The sequence below is a fragment of the Prionailurus bengalensis genome, chromosome C2 (assembly GCF_016509475.1).
Source record: "Prionailurus bengalensis isolate Pbe53 chromosome C2, Fcat_Pben_1.1_paternal_pri, whole genome shotgun sequence".
Taxonomy (NCBI): Eukaryota; Metazoa; Chordata; class Mammalia; order Carnivora; family Felidae; genus Prionailurus; species Prionailurus bengalensis.
In genome coordinates this window covers 95,693,091-95,711,991 of record NC_057350.1, presented here as the reverse complement: position 1 = coordinate 95,711,991, position 18,901 = coordinate 95,693,091, and the positions used below count along the sequence as shown (strand labels likewise).

The 18,901-nt window shown below is 43.7% G+C and overlaps 1 protein-coding gene across 11 annotated transcripts in view; it reads right to left on the bottom strand.

Moving 5' to 3' along the window:
- The window catches only part of TNIK (TRAF2 and NCK interacting kinase), a 396,420-nt gene that overhangs the window by 71,651 nt on the left and 305,868 nt on the right, over window positions 1–18,901 (bottom strand). For 7 of the 11 annotated variants that reach the window (XM_043594906.1, XM_043594911.1, XM_043594908.1 and 4 more), the window contains exons 13-15: window positions 7,607–7,717; window positions 6,692–6,778; window positions 5,491–5,679 (exon numbers count right to left, since the gene is read on the bottom strand). In XM_043594906.1, coding sequence (XP_043450841.1) covers window positions 5,491–5,679; window positions 6,692–6,778; window positions 7,607–7,717 — 387 coding nt within the window. The remainder of the gene's footprint in view (window positions 1–5,490; window positions 5,680–6,691; window positions 6,779–7,606; window positions 7,718–18,901) is intronic. The other 4 variants (XM_043594910.1, XM_043594915.1, XM_043594914.1 and 1 more) reach the window with 1 other exon arrangement.

Below are 18,901 nucleotides of genomic sequence, written 5' to 3'. Positions count from 1 at the left end.
GATACCTGCCGAGAGAAAAATTTCAAAACAAAATTATAGAAGTAATCTTTTAGATGTTGACAGCAAAAATATATTTACTATGTCACATGGGTGCATTTTTATAATATTTTATATGATGCAGCTTCTGTGGGGTCTACGGAGGCCTGGAAGGCCTTACTTAGAAGCTTATACATGGTGAATTGAACATAATCATACGGGAATTCCTTTTTTTCAAACTGAACAAAACAGTTTGATGTTTTTGTCTTTATTGGAAATGTTGGAGAAAGAGAAAGAAGTCAACAAATAACTTTTAAGTTTAGATACCCTGGCCCAGTATTCACTGGTCCCATAAAGAGTTGAGTCATACTGTCCTTTGGCAAAAACCACAGGAGCAAGATGGTTACTGAGTGAGATGGGGGACAGCCCTTCTCTGAGGCCCCTCTGAGGATAGGGGAGACTCTCATTCATATGAAATGTTTAAAACGCGGTCTCATCTGAAGACAAGAGCCGGGACTACTCTTCCACTATCTACTCTTAACCAGTGACTCCAAAGAAAAGTATAGGTCTTCATGGGGATGGAGCGTTTAACTTAAAAATAATAAGGCAAATATTATAAGCTGAGAGGGGAATGAAGAAGTGTGCATGTATCACTGGGGAGAGGGGGGGTGGAGGAGATGGGGACGCATGTGGGCTGCCCGTGTGAAGTACACACCGGAAACAACAGAGGCACACACTTACTCCTTGTGGGTGACAGTGACCTTGGAAACAAAGTATGACTGTGTTGAATGCTATCTTTCATTTGTATCTGCATAGTGCTTATGGTTTCAATGGCACATTCATACACACAATGGCCCAGGGGCCTTCCCGAAGGCAAGAAGTGCAGATGGGGAAATTGCACCCCAGGAAAGCTCCAAGGCTTGTTCCATGTCACCCAGCCAGGAGGTGGAAGAACTTGAACTTGACCTCCTTATGCCAAATCTTAAGAGAGAGAAGCAGAAACTGAGGAAAGAAGGGAGCAGAGCTATAAACTCTCTAAATGGTCATTTGAAACCTCATATATAAAATAACATACAAAAAGGAAAAAAAGAAAACCCACATCACTATTGAGTAGGGAAAACCAAGTAGAGGAGTTCTCATATAGAGGATTTCAGAGTCCAATGGGCCGATGAAATATAAAGGGATATCTTGGTCCATTGTTTGCCAAATAAAACCATGGCCAGATGACTGGAATGCATCACAGAGTAAGAACATGATGGAGTATTGAAAAAAATTAAATACAATTTCATACAGCATTCATGTAGAGACAGAATTCTGTCACTTTTGTGTGTTGATGAAAATTTGAAGAAAAAGTTGGGGAGGGGCACACACAGTTACTGCCAGGCCCAATCACATGCCAGTTTAAGGAAAGGAATCTGCTCCATTGTTTTTTTAAAAAAAGGTATTATAAGAAAATAAATCTCTATCTTTCAAAAAGTGGAAATGAGAAAGAAAAAGACCTTCAAATTTTGCTGACATTTAACAGAATATCATACTGATGTTTTTACAGAACAAATCTGATTTCCATCCCAATCCAGAAATGGCAGAGAATTTGAAAGGAGTAAAAATGTCCTCACCCTTCCTTTCAATAGAGACATAAGTGTTCCTCCCTGGCTGAAATCTGAAAATCACAGTCAATGTAACAATCAGAACAGATCAAGTACTCAGTGAAAGGAGAGAGGGAAGGGGCATCTGGGTGGTTCAGTCGGTTAAATGTCCGACTTTGGCTCAGGTCATAATCTCACGGTCTGTGAGTTCGAGCCCCCGCATCGGGTTCTGTGCTGACAGCTCAGAGCCTGGAGCCTGCTTCGAATTTTTTGTCTCCCTCTCTCTCTCTCTCTGCCCTTCCCCTGCTCACACTCTATCTCTCTCTCTCAAAAATAAGTAAACATTAAAAAAAATTTAAGGAGAGAGGGAAGAGCTCAACAAGATTTTCAAATGATCGAGTATTTTTATTTTTCTTATTACACCCAAGAGATTAATGAGAAGGCTAAATGCAATGATGACTTACGTTTTACAAAATGAAACAAAAAAATCACAGAGGGTGAGGCATTATAACATTACACTAGCTAATGAAAAACTGTTGACTTGACAAAAGGAAGAGAAAGAAGGGACGAAAAAGTAACCAAAGAAGGAAAAACCATTCTGGTGAGGAGGTATAGACATGGGTTAGAAAACAAGCACTGGCATAAGTTACAGAGGCTGCCAGGGGAGAAGACAGCTGGGGGTGTCTTCAAGGGCACAGGGGCAAAAAAGGCCCAGACTCTGCATCACAGGGGACCGTGGCAAGGATAATTCCAATTTTATACCCTGGTAGAGGATGCATTAGAAAAAGAAAGGGTGCCTTTTATTCTAACTGCAAAGGAGAGTTTAACCTAGGTTATTTTTCTTGGTTGATAATTAAGATACTGCTAGGCTAGAAATTCCATCCATATCCAAAATTTTGAAAATATTTTACTGTTCAGCTACTTTCAGCCCCATCTACGTCACTACTATAAGGACAAAAGTCTTTAAATAATGCTCTAGAAGAGAAGTTCATGCATTGCTACGAGAAGCATTAAAAGGTCAGGAAGGTAAGGATCCTCATACCCGTTTTTATTCCCATTTTAAGAAGTGGGTGTTAAGAAAATGATGAAACAAACCAAAGCACACAATTATTTGTTCTTATTTGTATACTAGTTGCTCCAATCCCAAATTTAGCACTGTCATTTATTCCGTGATCTAAATGTTTCATCTTCTTCTAACATGTGAACACCCACTCTAAGACTTGGGAATTGTTTCATGGAATAGATTGGTTAGTTGGAAGCTGGATTATGTTAACCACACCCAGAAGTACTGGACTAAATATGAGTCCCAGAAGCATGTTCCCACATATGTCTAGAACTGCATGAAGCCCAAAGAAGAGCGCCAGCTGCCTGGAAACCAGGGACCTTGGAAGATGTCACCCACCAGAAGTGGCTCAGATTTATGACGGCCAGGGAACCTCACATCGGGAGTGCTTGCCGACATAGCCGGGTTGTTTGCATGCCCAACTACTGTGTTTCTTTCACTGCTAGAAGCCTGGCTAGGAAGCACAAGGGAATTAGGAGGTCTAGAAAACCACCTTGATGACATCTGCAAAGATTGGCGCCCAGGAGTGTCATGGCTTCTGAAAGCTCGGGAGCTGTGAACTAGTTCTGAACAGAGAGGATAGGCCAGGAAACTCAGTGAGGAAGACAAAGAATAACTAGATAACAATGAGGTCAAAGCAGTTAAGTTCACATCGGAACGTGCTGGGCAGAGGCGGAAGGTAGGACGTGGGAACTGCTCCAAGCTTTTCCCCCTTCTCTGGTACATTTGTGCATGAGGCAGCTGCATGGGGGAAAGAAGGAATTCTGGGATGCTTCGCAAACAATCACGGTCTTCTCCAACGGGATCTGTAGGTGTCCCTCTCCTAAACTCATGCTGGGGGCTGGGAACACTGAGGACCATGTAGTCACACATCAAGGAAACATCATTTAGCGATGCAGCACTTCTTAGAGGCGTCGAGGTACTTGGAAGGATGCATGAATTCATGCCCCTCCTGCCCCAAGGTCCACAGGAGTCTCCAAGGCCCTCCTTACTTGCAGTGATGGACAACCTAGGGTTTGTCACTTTGAAGATGTTGGGAGAGGACACACAAATGACCTTAGATCCTAACTCTTGAGTCGGACTACATCCTTGGGAGCGAGATCGCCTGGGGGATCTCACTATGATCCTTGAGGCTTCCTGAGCCTTCAGTTGTTCTTCAAGACCAACTCTGTTAGGACAAGCTGGTCCATCTTTCTTCTGCGAGTGATGCTCCAATAGGAGTCTTGCTCTGGAATCATTAATTTCGGCAGGTGATACTGGCATTAGCTTAGTGAAGCCTAGTTTTTCAGCCTTCTGAACACCTGCCATGATCAGGAGCTGTGAGTCTGGCTTAGCTGAGGGTTTCAACTTGGCAGGACTAGAAAATGGGTTAGCAGTGGAGGAAGGTGGCACATCTCTACCAGCCGGGATGCATGTCAGCTGCTGTTGAACAGCATGGTGATTCTGCTTAGCTGGAAGGATAGGTGGGTTATTAAAGAGTCGGTGCTGGACCTGGGAGTTGGATCACAAAATTGAGTTATTGATCTAAGAGAAAGAGGCAGCTGTTACAGACATAGGTAAATACAGATCGTATTAACAGACTCTAAAAGAAAGTGATCCAAAACATTCTCTATGTGAGATCAAACGATTTTCTCTACAGGTTCAGATTTCTTAAATTTTAAAAGAAAAAAAATGTAATTTCTGTAAGAGTAGCACATGGTCATTATAAAAGACTTACACAATATATAAGAATACAAAAAATTTGGAAGAAAAATCCCCGCAGCGTCTACTTCCCTTAAACAATCATCATTAACATTAGGGCAATGTCATTTCAAGCATTTTCTTTACATATATGAAAGAGAATAAGAAAACGAAAAGAATATTTTTAGAAAAGGAGGATCTTATGTAAGAAATCCAGTTCTGGTGAGACTGTGGTCTAGATAACTTGAAAAAGCTCTGGCTATAAATACCTGAAGATACTAGAACGAAATATGAAGTGACATAAACACCATGCTCATAAGAAACTACAGGAAATCACTGGGAGCCACAAGCAATGACAGAACTGAAAGCCAGAGTGTTATGTGTGTGAGATGACACAGTGACTCCTGGGAGGGATGTTGATCCTGGCTGGAGTTATTATTTTGTTTCTTTGCTTTACCCATTTAGTTATCACCTCCCCCCCCCACCCCCCCACCCCCACCATGCAAATAGTTTCTAATTAGATTTTTAAAATAGCTCATCACAGAGCCAAGTTCCTGAAAATCCATCCTTAGGTAGTTGAGCAAATGAAGAACCATTGCCCTGGAAGTATTTGCAAAAGCAATACAAATGACCTCTGATCCTAGAAGGGACAACCACAACCACAGGTCTGAGACCAACGGTGTGTCCATTTGTACCATAACAGAGCAAAGGAAGGTTAGCAACGATGCTGATGATAACTTTGAGGGTCTAGGTATGGACAAGAAATGATTCTACCTAAAATTCCTTAAATCTTTATTAAATCATATTCTTTCATGGGAAAGTCACTTAATTCCTCATGCCACAAACTCATTTGGACTTCTGTGAGAAATATGGTTTTTCTACTTCCTGTTGTTGATCACAAAAATCCCCTGTATCCGAGAAGATTAAAAAACAAATACAAAACACGCCAAAACCCCCCAAAACGGCCTGGAAAACAAAAAAAAAAACCACTAATGGATTAAGGTGTCTTGCCAATTCTCTACAGAAATAATATTATGGCCCTTTCAGAAGCAAAGCATGCATTTCTCGTGATGAATTGTTTTCCAACTGTATAGAGCTAGTTCAATTCTCTACTTCTACTGGATGAACTCACTGTAGCCAATAGCCTGGTCAATAGGACATGGTGACACTTGCTAATGTACTTACCTCCTTGGCCCAGGCTGGTTTCTCACTAGGACTCATCCCTTCTTTGTAATGGTACAGTGGCTTCTTCTCCACAGGCCTCTGCTCCTGCCGCTGGTGCTGAAGAGACACCAAATAGTCTCTCTCTTGCTTCAGCTGTCTCTGTAGTCTTTCTGCTTGTCTCTGTTCTTCCAACTGTTTGCGCTTATATTCCTATCCAGATCAGAAAAGAGGAGCGAAGAAAAGGCCAAATCACCATATGGAAACCATCGGCCAGCACTGGAAAAGCATGCAATGGAGCCGGAAGAGATGGTAACAAGGGGCCTTAGTGCTAACAGGGAGGCACCACAGAGGTAGGCCACAGCCAGGGGTTAGCACTTAGTGAAAACACTATTGCTTTCATGGAAATCCCTACAGAACACCACCCATTGCAAAGTGACTTGCCCCTGAAACGTGACCAAGAAAGTGGCAATAATGAGGACATTTGGATGGTCAGCACACGACCCCTAGAAGGAGTCATCCACTTCCTGATTTAGTAATTAAACCATTCAAACATGTCCAATTAAGTACAAAACTAAATAAGCAGTTACAGATAATTGCTTAAATCATCTTCTGTTTAACAAAACTTGGACCAACAAAGGCCATTAGCAAGCGTATGCACAGGCTAAAAAATATCACAGTGCCGCTGAATAAGAAGTTCAGTTAAAAAATATATATCAAGAAGCTCATTTGGAGAGCAGTGCAATAATAATAAAAAAGTACTTCAAGTGGAAGCCGTGTGAGCAGGGAACACAAAATGTTCCCATCATAAGGGTAAAACTAATAGTCTGCAAATGAAATATGACTGCAGAGCTGAGTGGGCTCTTACAGAAGAGGTGCATTTTGCTGTGATTGTATTCCAGCATGTTGCAAATGACCTTAAAAATTACTCCGCAATAAACACAGTGGCTCTCAAAAAACAGTCTGAACTTGTAATAAGACAGGATTCATGCTAAAGTTTCACAAAGAGGCGGAGTTAATAAGGAACACATAACATGTGTCTCAAATGTATGAAGACGGCAAACTAGGTCAGGAGATGTATTAAGTTTCCATGAGACTTTCTGAGGTCCACGAGGCTTGGAGGATCCCCTCTTGTGGACTGGCATGTTAGGGGGACACACACAGGGACACACGCACACACACGGTGAACACAGAGCGGGTCGCTGGCCCTTGGCTTCCCCATTACCAGAAGTAGAGCTTGTTCATGCAGTAGCTGCTGTTGCAAGATCTCTAACTGTCTCTGCTCCTCCTCTAACTGTCGCCTGATGTACTCCTGGAGAGGTAGGCAGCAGAGAATTCAGAGGAACACAAAGAGAGAAAGAGAGAGAAAGAACCGGTAATTTCAAAGGTGACAAGAGCTGCCGAGTAAAGTGTGGAAGGAAGGAGTGAAAAAAATACCCAGACGCCTCCTCACCAAACAGGAAAAGTACCGAAGCCAAAGCATTTCAATGCAGTCAAAAGCACAAGCCCTCTACCTACAGCAGCCGGCAGAGATGGCTCAGTGCTTTGTCCTTACGATTTGGTTTTAATCGGCTACATCTTAAAGCTTTTCATTACAGGTTCCCTCTTTATGGGCTACCCGGAATTAACAACGCTATAAAGTTCAAAGGCAACTGTGCAAGCAGCAGGAATAAAATAATTGTTGAATGCCATCGTGCACAGTCTTTGTAACGGAACCATCCCGCAGAGCGCCACCGTGCTGCTGTCAGAATGCGATTCTAACAAAGAGAGAGGGCCCTGCATCCATGGCTCCGTCATGGAGATGGGAGGTTGCAGGAGTGGAAAAGCCCTTCTAAAGCAATGAAAGATGTGGCTCGTTTATTACGCCGCGGCGCTACCTTCAAAGTACATACCCAGGGCAGGGAGAACCCTAAGATCAAGGTATGTCAGGGGACTCTGGCCTGGGTAGGAAGCGAGGCTCAATGAGTGGGCATTGCCAAGGCTGTGCATTTGACTTCTTGAATAGGTGAGAAGAGCAGCTCGAGAAAGAGTAAAAACCTGCTTAAACTGAGAAGTCCTAAGAGAAGGTGACCCACACCCTAGGGACGGTGGGCCCCGGAGCTCACACAGGGGCCATCTGTGGGCTCCGTCCCCGCTGTACCTGCTCGTGCTCCGCGCGCCGCCTCTCCTCCTCCCGGCGCATCTGCTCCTCATAGTGCCGGCGCTGCTCTCTCTCCTGCTGCTTCCGCAGCTCCTTCTCTCGCCGTTGTTGCTGTGGGGCCACAAGCGGACAACCATGAAGGAAAGGGGCCTGGTGCTGAGCCGTCGGGACAGCAGCAGCGAGGGCTGCAGAGCCGCAGACGTGCCCTCTTCTCCGGAGATGCCTACGTGCCCAAAGGCTCTTTCTGTCCCGTGCTACTGGGGGACTCGCTGGCAGGGATAGGCTGATAGCAATTCAGTGTCACGCCCAACACCCTGTCATTTCCGATGCAAGTACTCTCCAGATTTTAGTCCTCCCAAGAAGTTCCTGTTAAGTGCATTCTCCCTATTGGCTAATGATGGTTTTCAAACCAGGGGTAGGAAACATCAATGCAAAGTAAGTTACTCATTACATATCATCAAACTGTTTAGGAGATTCTGTAGGTTTTAAGGGGCACCTGGGTGGCTCAGTTGGTTGAGCTTCCCACTCTTGATTTCGGCTGAGGTCATGATCTCACAGTTTGTGAGATTGAGCCCCACATTGGAACCTGTGCTGACAGTGTGGAGGCTGTTTGGGATCCTCCCTCTCTCTCTCTCTCTCTCTGCCTCTCCCCAGCTCCCTCTCTCTAAATAAACTAAAAAAAAAAAAAAAAACCACATTTGCAACGCTCATGTCATTCAATTCTTTTGACACCACGTAGAGCAATTATTTCGTAGATAAAAGAAAGCAAAATCCAAAGAAATAAAGTGACATATTCAAGGCCATATAGTAATTAATGGCTGAGAGTACAACAAAATTCATTGATTCTGACCCTGTCCATTACTCTCTCCGATACATCATGCTGCCTGTATTTATTTTCTGAAGAATTCACTTGTAAGTGTCAATTTCAATGTCTCACTCAAGTAAGACCTTTAAATTCATCATCATCTCATACAATCACCATGCCTCTGAATATGGACAGTGTGGTAAGCATCTTTCATGCTTTATCATATCTAATCTTCACAAAAATCTGCTGAGGTAGGTATTATTATCATCCCCATTTTATATGAGAAAACCGAAGCTCAGAGACATTAAGCAATTGTTGAAGGTCATCCTCACGTTCAAGGTCATGCCCAGTAAGTGGTGGAGTTTGATTTCAAAGCCAGGCAATATGACTCCACAGTCTGAACTCAATCACTGCAGAAGATGAGGACGCAACAGGGGGTGACAGAAAGATGACAGACGAATCCAGCTCTTCATTACATTCTCAGAAAAGGAGAACATCTTAGGAACAGTTACAGGAACCAGCGTTTGCCAATGGGACAGTATCGTTCCCTAATCCCTGGAGCATCTGGAATGTGTAGGGGCACGTGGGAGTTTTTCTAGTTGTCTCTACGACCAGAGGACATGACTGGCGCTTAGCATGAAGTGTCAGGGATGCTAAAACTCCTGCAACGTACAGGACAGTCACACATTACAAAGTATTTTCCTATACCACGTGCCATCCGTGCTCCTTTTGAGAAATGCTGTAGCCCTTGGTATTGGATCTCTGCACTGGCATTGGGAGTTCTTCTTCCTCAAATATGAGGTTTGAGGGAACCGATTGGAGGGGGGCGTCCGATTCTCTTTTAACATTTTTTTTTTCCTCTTTTAACATTCTTAACAACACGTCACTGCCTGGCTGAGAAAATATGAGGTATCGAAAACAGAATGGATTGTGACTATATCACACTGACAAGCTAGCTTTATACAACCAGGGAAAGAGCCTTCTAATACGAAAGCTCTCTGTCACAGCCACAGCTCACCCAAGCAGACATTCAGACCTCCAAAGAAGCCCACAAATGAGGAGGCCTTCTTAATGTGGCCTCCTCCTGCAACCCGTTGAAACTGCTGTCTTCCAATGATCTCTGAGGTTTGGAGATAAGCTACATTTTTTGGGACTCAACATCTGTCACTTCCAGATCAACAATTATCTGTCCTCTTCAGATTGTAGGTGACAGGGAGCCATTGGAGGACTTCCTGCAGTCAAATGCCATAACCAAACTTGCATTTTCAAGGGGCTTCCTAACAGTCATGGGAGGAAGCATAACTAGAAGCTGGAATACAGTGCTAGGCCATTCTGTGGGTACAGACAGAAAATAACAGGGCACCGATGAATTAAGCAAAGGCAATTGGAGAGTCCATATTCATAATTGCTGCTGAGAATGGAGACACAGCCAAAAGGAAGACAGACTAAAAGCTATCCAGGTTTCCAACTCTTCTAACAGGACTGGAGTGGATGCCAAGTTAGAAGTAGAAATTAGAATTAGGCCAAAACAGAATAGGCAGGATTTGGGGACTATGGGGCTTGTGAGGGTGAGTGGAGTTCCTGGCCAAGGAGCAGAGCAGATGGTTTGAAACAGAGAGGAAAGGCAGGTTTAGGGAAAGGAATGAGGGGTGTGTTGGGGGATAGGGATGAGTCAAGCTCCAGACATGTAATTATTTGTTTTACAGAAAAATAATACAGGAAGATGCGAGTAGAAAACATCATCATAGGAACTGACTGAATAATTTGGATTACAGACCCAAAACAGAGATCTTTCCAACACTCAACCCAAGTGAACCAATGCCAACACAGAGGATAAAATAATTATGTGTACAGATCTGGCTCCTGGCAGGAACTAGCCCTAATTTAGCTAACATTTCAAGATTTTTACTCCCACCATCGGTCTCTTTCTTGACAAAAAAAAATAATCAAGGCTTTTGAAGATTTAGCTGATTTTTATGTGAAGGATTTGTACATTTTCAACCCCTTCTCCAGGAATCAATACTGTTTTATAATTACATGCCACTCAGGTCCTTGTGTGAGGTGTACAAAGTATTGATTGCAACTCAAGAGGGTCTGGGCTTCCCAAGTACTCTGTAGTTTCTGAGAAAGACACTCAGAAGTGACTAATAATTAATAATGATCTCATTCAGATCAGCTGCTGCTAACGCATGGAGGCATCTGCCAGGGCTTTGGTTCCCGTGGCGAGGTTGGAAAAATAAATCATTCCCCAACCTTCTGAGGGCACCTTGCCAATTTCCAGCTGCTGTGTTCCAATGTCAATGCCTTTCCCGGAAAAATCTTTGCTTTCTTTCCTCCTGGGCATGGAGCTGTTTTTGGGTACATACCAAAACATGTCACAGAAAGACCAAGTCCCCGACCTCAAGCAGATACCTCTACAAAACCCTGAAGACTCTTATTAGAAGCAGCTCCTTGAGGGAAGGCTTATGCTTGATTCCCTCTGGACCCACAGCCTCTTATGTGGGGCTAGGCAAGTGGCAGGTACACAGAAGATTCTTTGTACGGAACCAAGTAAGAAAGATGGGACAAAGAAGACAACACAAAATCTTAAATTCCTTGGGGGCATCGTCTGTCTCATTAATCCTTAGAGTTTGTATCACATTGTGTGTTAAATTATGTTTATCTGAGTATGTCTTACCTACTCTACAATCTAAGATGAAAGCTATTTGTGGGCAGGCTCTCTGTTCCACTCCACTTTTTATCTCCTACTAAATCCCATATTGGGCCCGATACCATTGGTATCTGTTGCAATGAATACTGTAAACTGAGTACCAAGAGAAGAGGAGAAAGCCTGGTGGAGCCTCAAACCACTCCTCCACCCTTCTATGCCATTCTCAGACCAGAATGTTCTTTTATGCTGAGCATAGACAAGACCTGAGAGTGTTTATCTAAACAGAGAGCCACCAACAACTAGTACTGGCATGGTACCTATTTGCCATCTTAGAGAAAGGAGGGAAATTAAAATAAGGGAATAAGAGTCTATGCATCTCTAAGTTGCCTTTTTAAAAATTGTCTTTATTTATTTATTTGTTTGTTTGTTTATTTATTTATTTTAAAATTCAAGTTAGTTAACATATAGTGTAACAATAGCTTCAGGAGGAGAATTTAGTGATTCATCACTTACATATAATACCCAGTACTCCTCCCAACAAGTGCCTTCCTTAATGCCCATCACCCATTTAGCTCATCCCCCCACCCATCCACAGCAACCCTCTGGTTGTTTCCTGTATTTAAGAGTCTCTTATGGTTTGCCTCCTTCTCTCCTTTTATCTTATTTTTGCTTCCCTTCCCCTGTGTTCATCAGTTGTGTTTCTTAAATCTACATATGAGTGATATCATATGATATTTGTCCTTCTCTGCCTGACTTATATACTCTATACATCCATGTTGTTGCAGATGAAAAGATGCTCACCATCGCTGATCATCAGGGAAATACAAATCAAAACTGCAATAAGCATTTCTAAATTTCATTCAAACTATGCATAAAGATGACAGTGGTCCTGCTGTCAAAAAGGAATGGCTTAAACCAACTATCCTAACACTTTTGGCCGACATCCTACCTTTACTGAACTGCCTAGAAGCATGTTTTCATCCACATTTTCTTCACAAATCGTATCACTTAAAATTAGACATTCTGTGGGGTCTTACAAGTGTCTTAATTTTTTTCCCCTGGGTGGGGGATGATTGATAATATCCACTCTGAAAATTTCTGAGGCTAAAATCAATATTGCCCTGCTCTATGGAGTAGGTCATGGGGGTCTTGTTGCCCCACTGTCTTCTATGGATGTTCTCAAAGAATAATTTTGGCTTGGGCAGCTTTGGTTCTCCCCTTGGGTGTTTCCCTCAGGTCACCTCCAGGTGGAGGCTGTGTGGCTGTACTTCAAGTATGTGAACTAGTTAGTTTATTTTAATGAAATAATCTTGTTTCCTTGCTCAGGGAACCCTCAAAGGTTATACATTTATTCCAGACTGATTTTGCAGAATTTTGGCTCCTCAAATTCTTGCAAGAGAATATCACCTTAACTCTTACATGTTCGATTCCTATCGAAGTTGTAACAAATAATCCTCATGGCTGATTGTCACCAAGGTTCTGGTGTTGATCTCTCTTTCCTTTTGTTTCTTTAAATACTCCTTTTAGAATAAGTTTAACCAGCAGAAATGTGTTACCTCCACCAGGGTGCTCTGGCTCTTGTAGAAGTGACTTTTTGATGAGCTGTCAGGCCATAAATTGCATTTTATTTTATTTTTATTTTTTTAAATGTTTATTTATCATATTTGAGAGAGAGAGAGAGACAGAGTGCGAGTGGGGGAGTGACACAGAGAGAAGGAGTCACAGAATCTAAAGCAGACTCCAGGCTCTGAGCTGTCAGCACAGAGCCTGATGCGGGGCTTGAACTCACCAACCGTGAGATCGTGACCTGAGCCGAAGCCTGATGCCCTACCGACTGAGCCACCCATGTGCCCCCTATTTTAATTTTTTTTTAATTTATTTATTTATTTTGAGAGAGAGTGAGCATGTTAGTGGGGTAGGGCAGAAAGAGAGACAGGGAGAGAGAGAGCCCCAAGCAGGCTTTGTGCTGTCAGCGTGTGGCTTGATTCCACAAACCATGAGATTATGACCTGAGTTGAAACCAAGAGTGGGACACTTAACAGACAGAGCCACCCAGGCTCCCCATAACTTGCAGTTAAAGTGTTATCAGAACAGCTGAAAAAAGCTAACCGCTGTGTTTATGCTAAGAATATCACCTCACACATCATTCATGGCACTACTCCAACCACTACCAGGCAAGGGTAGAGGTTCCAAGTTATCTCAGAAAGCTTACTTGAGTAACAAGTTTACTCTGATCTGATGGACAACATGAATCTCAAACCACTCGTTTGCCTCTCTTCTTAGTTGCTAGGGTCAGACTCTCAGAGTCGGACTGGTGGCCCCCTCAGGCACCTGCACCTGGCATTCTGTGAACTGACCCTACCCTGGCTTTGTCTTGTTTTTTCTCTTCTGCTTTAAAGTCCCTTCTGCTTAATTTTCTCATTTACTTTATTCTTAGTTGCTATATTAATCTTTGTAAGCCACCTTTCATCCTTTTTTTTGGAGCAAAGAAGAATCATAAAGAAGGGTATACACAAACAAACGAGGAACAGATCTTGGATCTCCAGGGATTTTGAAACTTCAAAGCTTCCCTTGGAAAGATCAAAATGAGATAAATAAGAAGTCGTAGACTTGTAATTTAGTTCTTTGCTTATGAAGATGGCATGTGTGTTGATGACCCCTGAGCAAGTGGTTAAAGTTGTTTTTACAACATGGCAGTCAGTTTGCTCTGATCCTGCCACAACCTCTCAATGAAGAGCTGTTGAGGCGAGCAATGGTAACACACACGCCGGCTGGGACCGAAAGGGTAACAACACAGTCTCCTTTCTAATCTAAAAGATCTTCCCTTGCACCAGAGCAAACATGGCTAAATAAAGCCCACCCACCATTCAAGGATATGGAATCTTTTAGAAAAAAAAGCACAGGATTACAATCTGTATGTATGGCATCATTTTTACCTAAAAAAGTACTGTATTGTAGATTATTGTAATCAGAGCCTCACATTAGCTCTGTCAGGTAAGTGAGGCAAATGTCGTTTTCTTTATTTTCCTTTTCAGGCTCTCAGGAAGGTTCATTACCTTGTCACTGGCCACGTGGTAAGTTCAGGGAAAATCATGAAATGAATACAGGTCATCATATTGGGCACTGTCTGTAGGCGTCAAGTGTTTGCTTGGTTGGGTGCTCGGCGTGTTTCAACTCATTTGATTCCACAGCGTGACTACAGACTTTATTATTATTATTCCTAAATGACAGGTAAGCAAATTGAGGCGCAGCAAAGTAAACTGTTCCATGTCACACAGCTGGGAAATGGCAGAGCTTGGAATCAAGCCCAGGTCAGTCTGACTCCATGCTCTTTCCATGAGTCCATCTGACCCCATGCCCAGCTTCTGTTACCTGGAAGAGTATTCCAGCAACTGGAGATGTAGTGGGATGTACAGTTTAGAGTGTGCAGGGAGGGATGGAGCAAAAGATACCTCATCTATCCTACCACCAGCAGCACTTTCTTCAATATCCTTCAGAATTTCCAGATAGGAAACGTGGCTGCTTTTTTCTACTTCCTGAATGTTCAGATTGAAATTGAATCTTGTTCTCATGACATTCTGGTAGATTTGGGGCTCCGAGTCGATCTTTTATATACATCACATTTCCCAGTGGAGAGACTCAGAGGTAACACCTACATTTGGGAATTAATATCCCGTAGCTGCAGTGACGTGTCACTGGAGGATGAGGGGGTAGGCAAGAAAGGCCACAGGGCTTGGGGAAAGAACACTGGATCAGAAATAGTAAGACTGGATTCTGGTGTTGCTCTGCCACCAAAGCAAACATTTAGACCACAGTCTCAAGAAATATTTGTTTAACAAATGAGTGAATGCTATGTGACCTTGAATAAGTCACCTTAACTCAACCTTGAACATGGGAGCAGATTAGGGGATCTCACAGGTTTGTTCATCCGACTCTAAGCAAGGATGTGCTGCATTGCTAAGCAATCTACTAACAATTCAGAATGAGAAGTGAAACAGAGTAGAATTCTGGTTTGCTCTTGGACAGCTCCACTTGCTTTCAACCTGGGTGACCTCCTGGAAGAGGTGAGAGGGGACCTCATTGAGCGTGGAAGACCCGAGTCAGCCTCCAGAAACAGGCCAGCAGCTGGCACGGGATCAAGTCAGGCTCTGTGGCAAGTACCTTCAACCATCTCCTCAACAAAGAAGCTCTCTGTTCAAAGACACTCGGAATGAAAGGACCCAGTGTGGTCTTTTGAATCCACTGCACAGCCCCCTCACTTAAATAGGACTGTTCTGTACAAGCCATACAGCAGCTGTATCGTGAGGAGAGGTGTTCAAGCATTTGGGCATTCTATTCACCCATTTTAACTTTTGCTAAAATTTCGGTTTTGGAAAGACCAACCACTTGCAGCGCAAGGGCATGATACCTTGCAACTAACACCAGGATTCTGAACAAACACCATGTAGTGCCTTCTATGATGCCAGGCAGCGTCCCAAGCCCTTCACTCATACTGACTCGTTAGTCGTCACCACTGCCCTGTGGGGCATGTTCTGCTGTCACCATCCCCATCTGACCGATGAGGAAACTGTGGCAAACACAGGTCAATATCCTGCCCAAGTTCACCTGCTAAGTGCAAAGCCAGGACTATACTCTATGTCTGGCTCTTGCCATGCTCCCTCTAAGGATTCAAAAGAAGCTGTCCGAGACATCTACACATATGACGTGAAAGATGCTGTCTTATGCTTTTACAAGTGGCCATTTCCCCTTCTTTTTATCCTCCCTTCCTTACCCATCTTTTCCTCACAGAATAAGGAGAACCAATGAGAAAGCTAGACCAGCCAGATAGGCCACGCTCTTCTCTTTTTACACTTACTTCATACTACTAAAGTTAAACCATCCAACCTACCCATTCAGAGCTTTCCCGGAAGATTAACTTCCTAAGTGAAGCTCTTCCTTTGGGTTCCCAGGCCGACTTTTGATCGGTAGGCAGCCCTATGGCTAAGCACCATCTGAGTACCTATGTGCTAAGCAGATCTTCACGTGTGTAGCCCAAGGAATGAAAGTTTGAAACAAAGCTGCGAGAAGGCTTAATGACAAATTCTGGTCCTGCCTCTTCTACGGGTGCTATTCAGCATGGTCATGCTCCTAATTATCTCCAAGCTGCAGTTTTCCCCTGGCAGGAAGGGCCACCGGGGTTTTCCTGGGTATCATATAGAGAAGCCAGAATGACATCCTGAGGACCTATGACTCTGTAGGTTAGTGTAAAAGTCAAGTGCAGTTGTGACTCCAAATTCCTTCTGCCATCCTTTGGAAGCCTTAAATGAGACTCTCAGATGGGAGAGTGGTATCCTATGAAAACAAGCCCATTATGGCCCAGTTTATTAACACAGTGCCTACAGAGAGGGCCACTCCAGCACATCTGGGATAGTACAGAAGATGCTAAATTGCATCTTACATGGAAAGGCTGCAGGAACCAGTGACAGTGGGAGAAGGAGATTATCATTGTCACAGACATTTCTGGGGCTGGAGGGGAAGGTCATTTAGTTTTCTTTGGCATCACTTGTATTAATGCAGGAATATCACAAGGACTTGAATCAATAACAGGATGAATTTTTTAACATTAGGAGCCGCTCAGAAATAGGACATCCTTCCTCAAGCCTCTAAACATATAAGCAGAGATCATATGTTAAACAGGTTAAATGACTGAGGCATCTTATCAAAGGGATTCTTCAGGAGAAGGATTGGCTGAGATGACTTTCAAGGTCCCTTATGTTCTCCAGCCTCTATGATTCCACAAAACTGCTCACTGAAGAACACAAAAGGGAAATGAAAACAATCCAATCTAAAAGTCATGCTGAAATTATATTGTCTGGGCAACTATTGCCGTAATAGTTCTATGGCTAGGGACCACTGAGAATACTGATGGTACAATACAGAGATGCAGGCCAGATGTAATAAAAGAGGTTCCACAAAGATCCCAGATACTGGAAGGCAGTCTGTAATGCCCATTCCATGCTGTCACTGAAAAGCCATCCCTGCCATCCACCTAAGGTGCTCTAGGTACATTGATGGTCAGGAACTGGCTAACGCAGGCTTTTTTTCCAGCATGAAATGCTGTAAGTGTAAAATATGGCATATGGGGGCCCCTGGGTGTCTCAGTCAGTGAAGCATCTGACTTCAGCTCAGGTCATGATCTCATGGTTTGTGAGTTTGAGGCCCGCATCGGACTCTGTGCTGAGAGTGTGGAGCCTGCCCAGGATTCTCTCTCTCCTCCCTCTCTCTATACCCCTCCCCAACTTGCCCTTGCTCTCTCTGTCTCTGTCTCAAAATAAATAAACTTAACAAAATAATAAAAAAAATAAAATAACATACTAGCATATCTTTCCATTCCTTGGAAATGTAAAAAGGGGTCTGAAAAATAGGATTTCAAATATTAGTAACACTTTAAGCTGCCATTCAGGAATTTCAGCCCAACTGCTTTGTGCTACTGGCAAACCCCTCCCATCACAGTGTCCAAGGGCCCAAGCAGCATGGCAGGTAAGTCAGAACAAGGAGCCCTTCTGGGATCCACCGAGAGGCAGTGTTCCATACGGCCGTGCCGACCACATGGCCTCCTGAAACACCGGTGTGACTTACACAGGCGTGCGACCACAGACCACCGTCAGAGACCCGTGGGCAGGCCCCACCTAGGACAATGGGCACCCAGTTTGCCTGCCTGGCTCCCAGCTGATTCACAATCTCTGTTCAGTTATTGCAATAAAAGAACAAAAGCCCAGCTAGAAAGCATTCAGTCTTCGTGCTGATGCTAATGACATTCAGGGATAAAGGGCTGCTTTGCCTCCCAACTGAGGCCACTCGCAAGACACATTAGGATGTCTATGGTTAATGACTAAGTGAATTAAAGGCCGTTTCTCAGCAGTGCCAATGAATTAATACCCCAGGCCCTGAATGGGGGAGTTATTCTTGTTCATGGTGCTTTCTTCCGGTCGAGGGCCTGGGAGTATGGTCCGGTGGGTGGGAATATGCACTTGTGAAAAGCCGCCCTGATTTCCCTGTCTCCCGCTTCTGTGCGCTGAGCTTGCTCGGGCCACCTTCGACTGCAAGCACCCTGAAAAGATGACTCAGAGTAGCAATGGCAAGGCAGACCATGGGAAACAAAGATTTTTCCCTCCCTCTGCAACTCTCTTCTTGAACTTACTTAGGTACTTGCTCGGGGCCAGGTACTGTTCTAAGTGCTTTCTGTGTATTAACTCATTCAATCCTCAAAATTATCACTATCCCCTTTTATAAACAGACAACCTGAGGCAGAAAGAAGTCATGTCTCTTCCAAGATCACAAAGGCAGTAAGTGGTAGAGACAGATTCAAACCCAGGCAGTTGATTACAGTACCTTTGACTGCCTTGGTCCTACCTTCTCGGTGAAAGGGTTCACTCCTAAGGTACAGTGTCCTTGATGCCCAGAAGCTTACTATTGAGACACAACAAGATCTCTATCTTAGGGGTTTGTTTTAGGTACTGGTAGGACATAAAATTTGATGTAGCCATTTGGTGGCAATGATGGGATCATAATTACACAGTGTTGGAAATGACAGCAAGGAATACTGATAAGAGAATATATCAAAAAGCAGAATTTCTCCAGGGGAAGGTTCCCGGAGGCTTGGCTGGTAAGAGACTTCTCTAGGTGGCAGTTCATCCTACTAAATGAGGTACACCCGGAAGGACAGAGAATGGGCTGCCTCCCTGTGCCGGCAAGGCCAGGGCCGTTGGCTAAGGCATCAGCTGACAGACGTGCCAGCAAGAGACAATGAGAGCTGTGCTCTCAGGAAGGGATGGAAAGGTCCATGGGTTACAGTAAATAG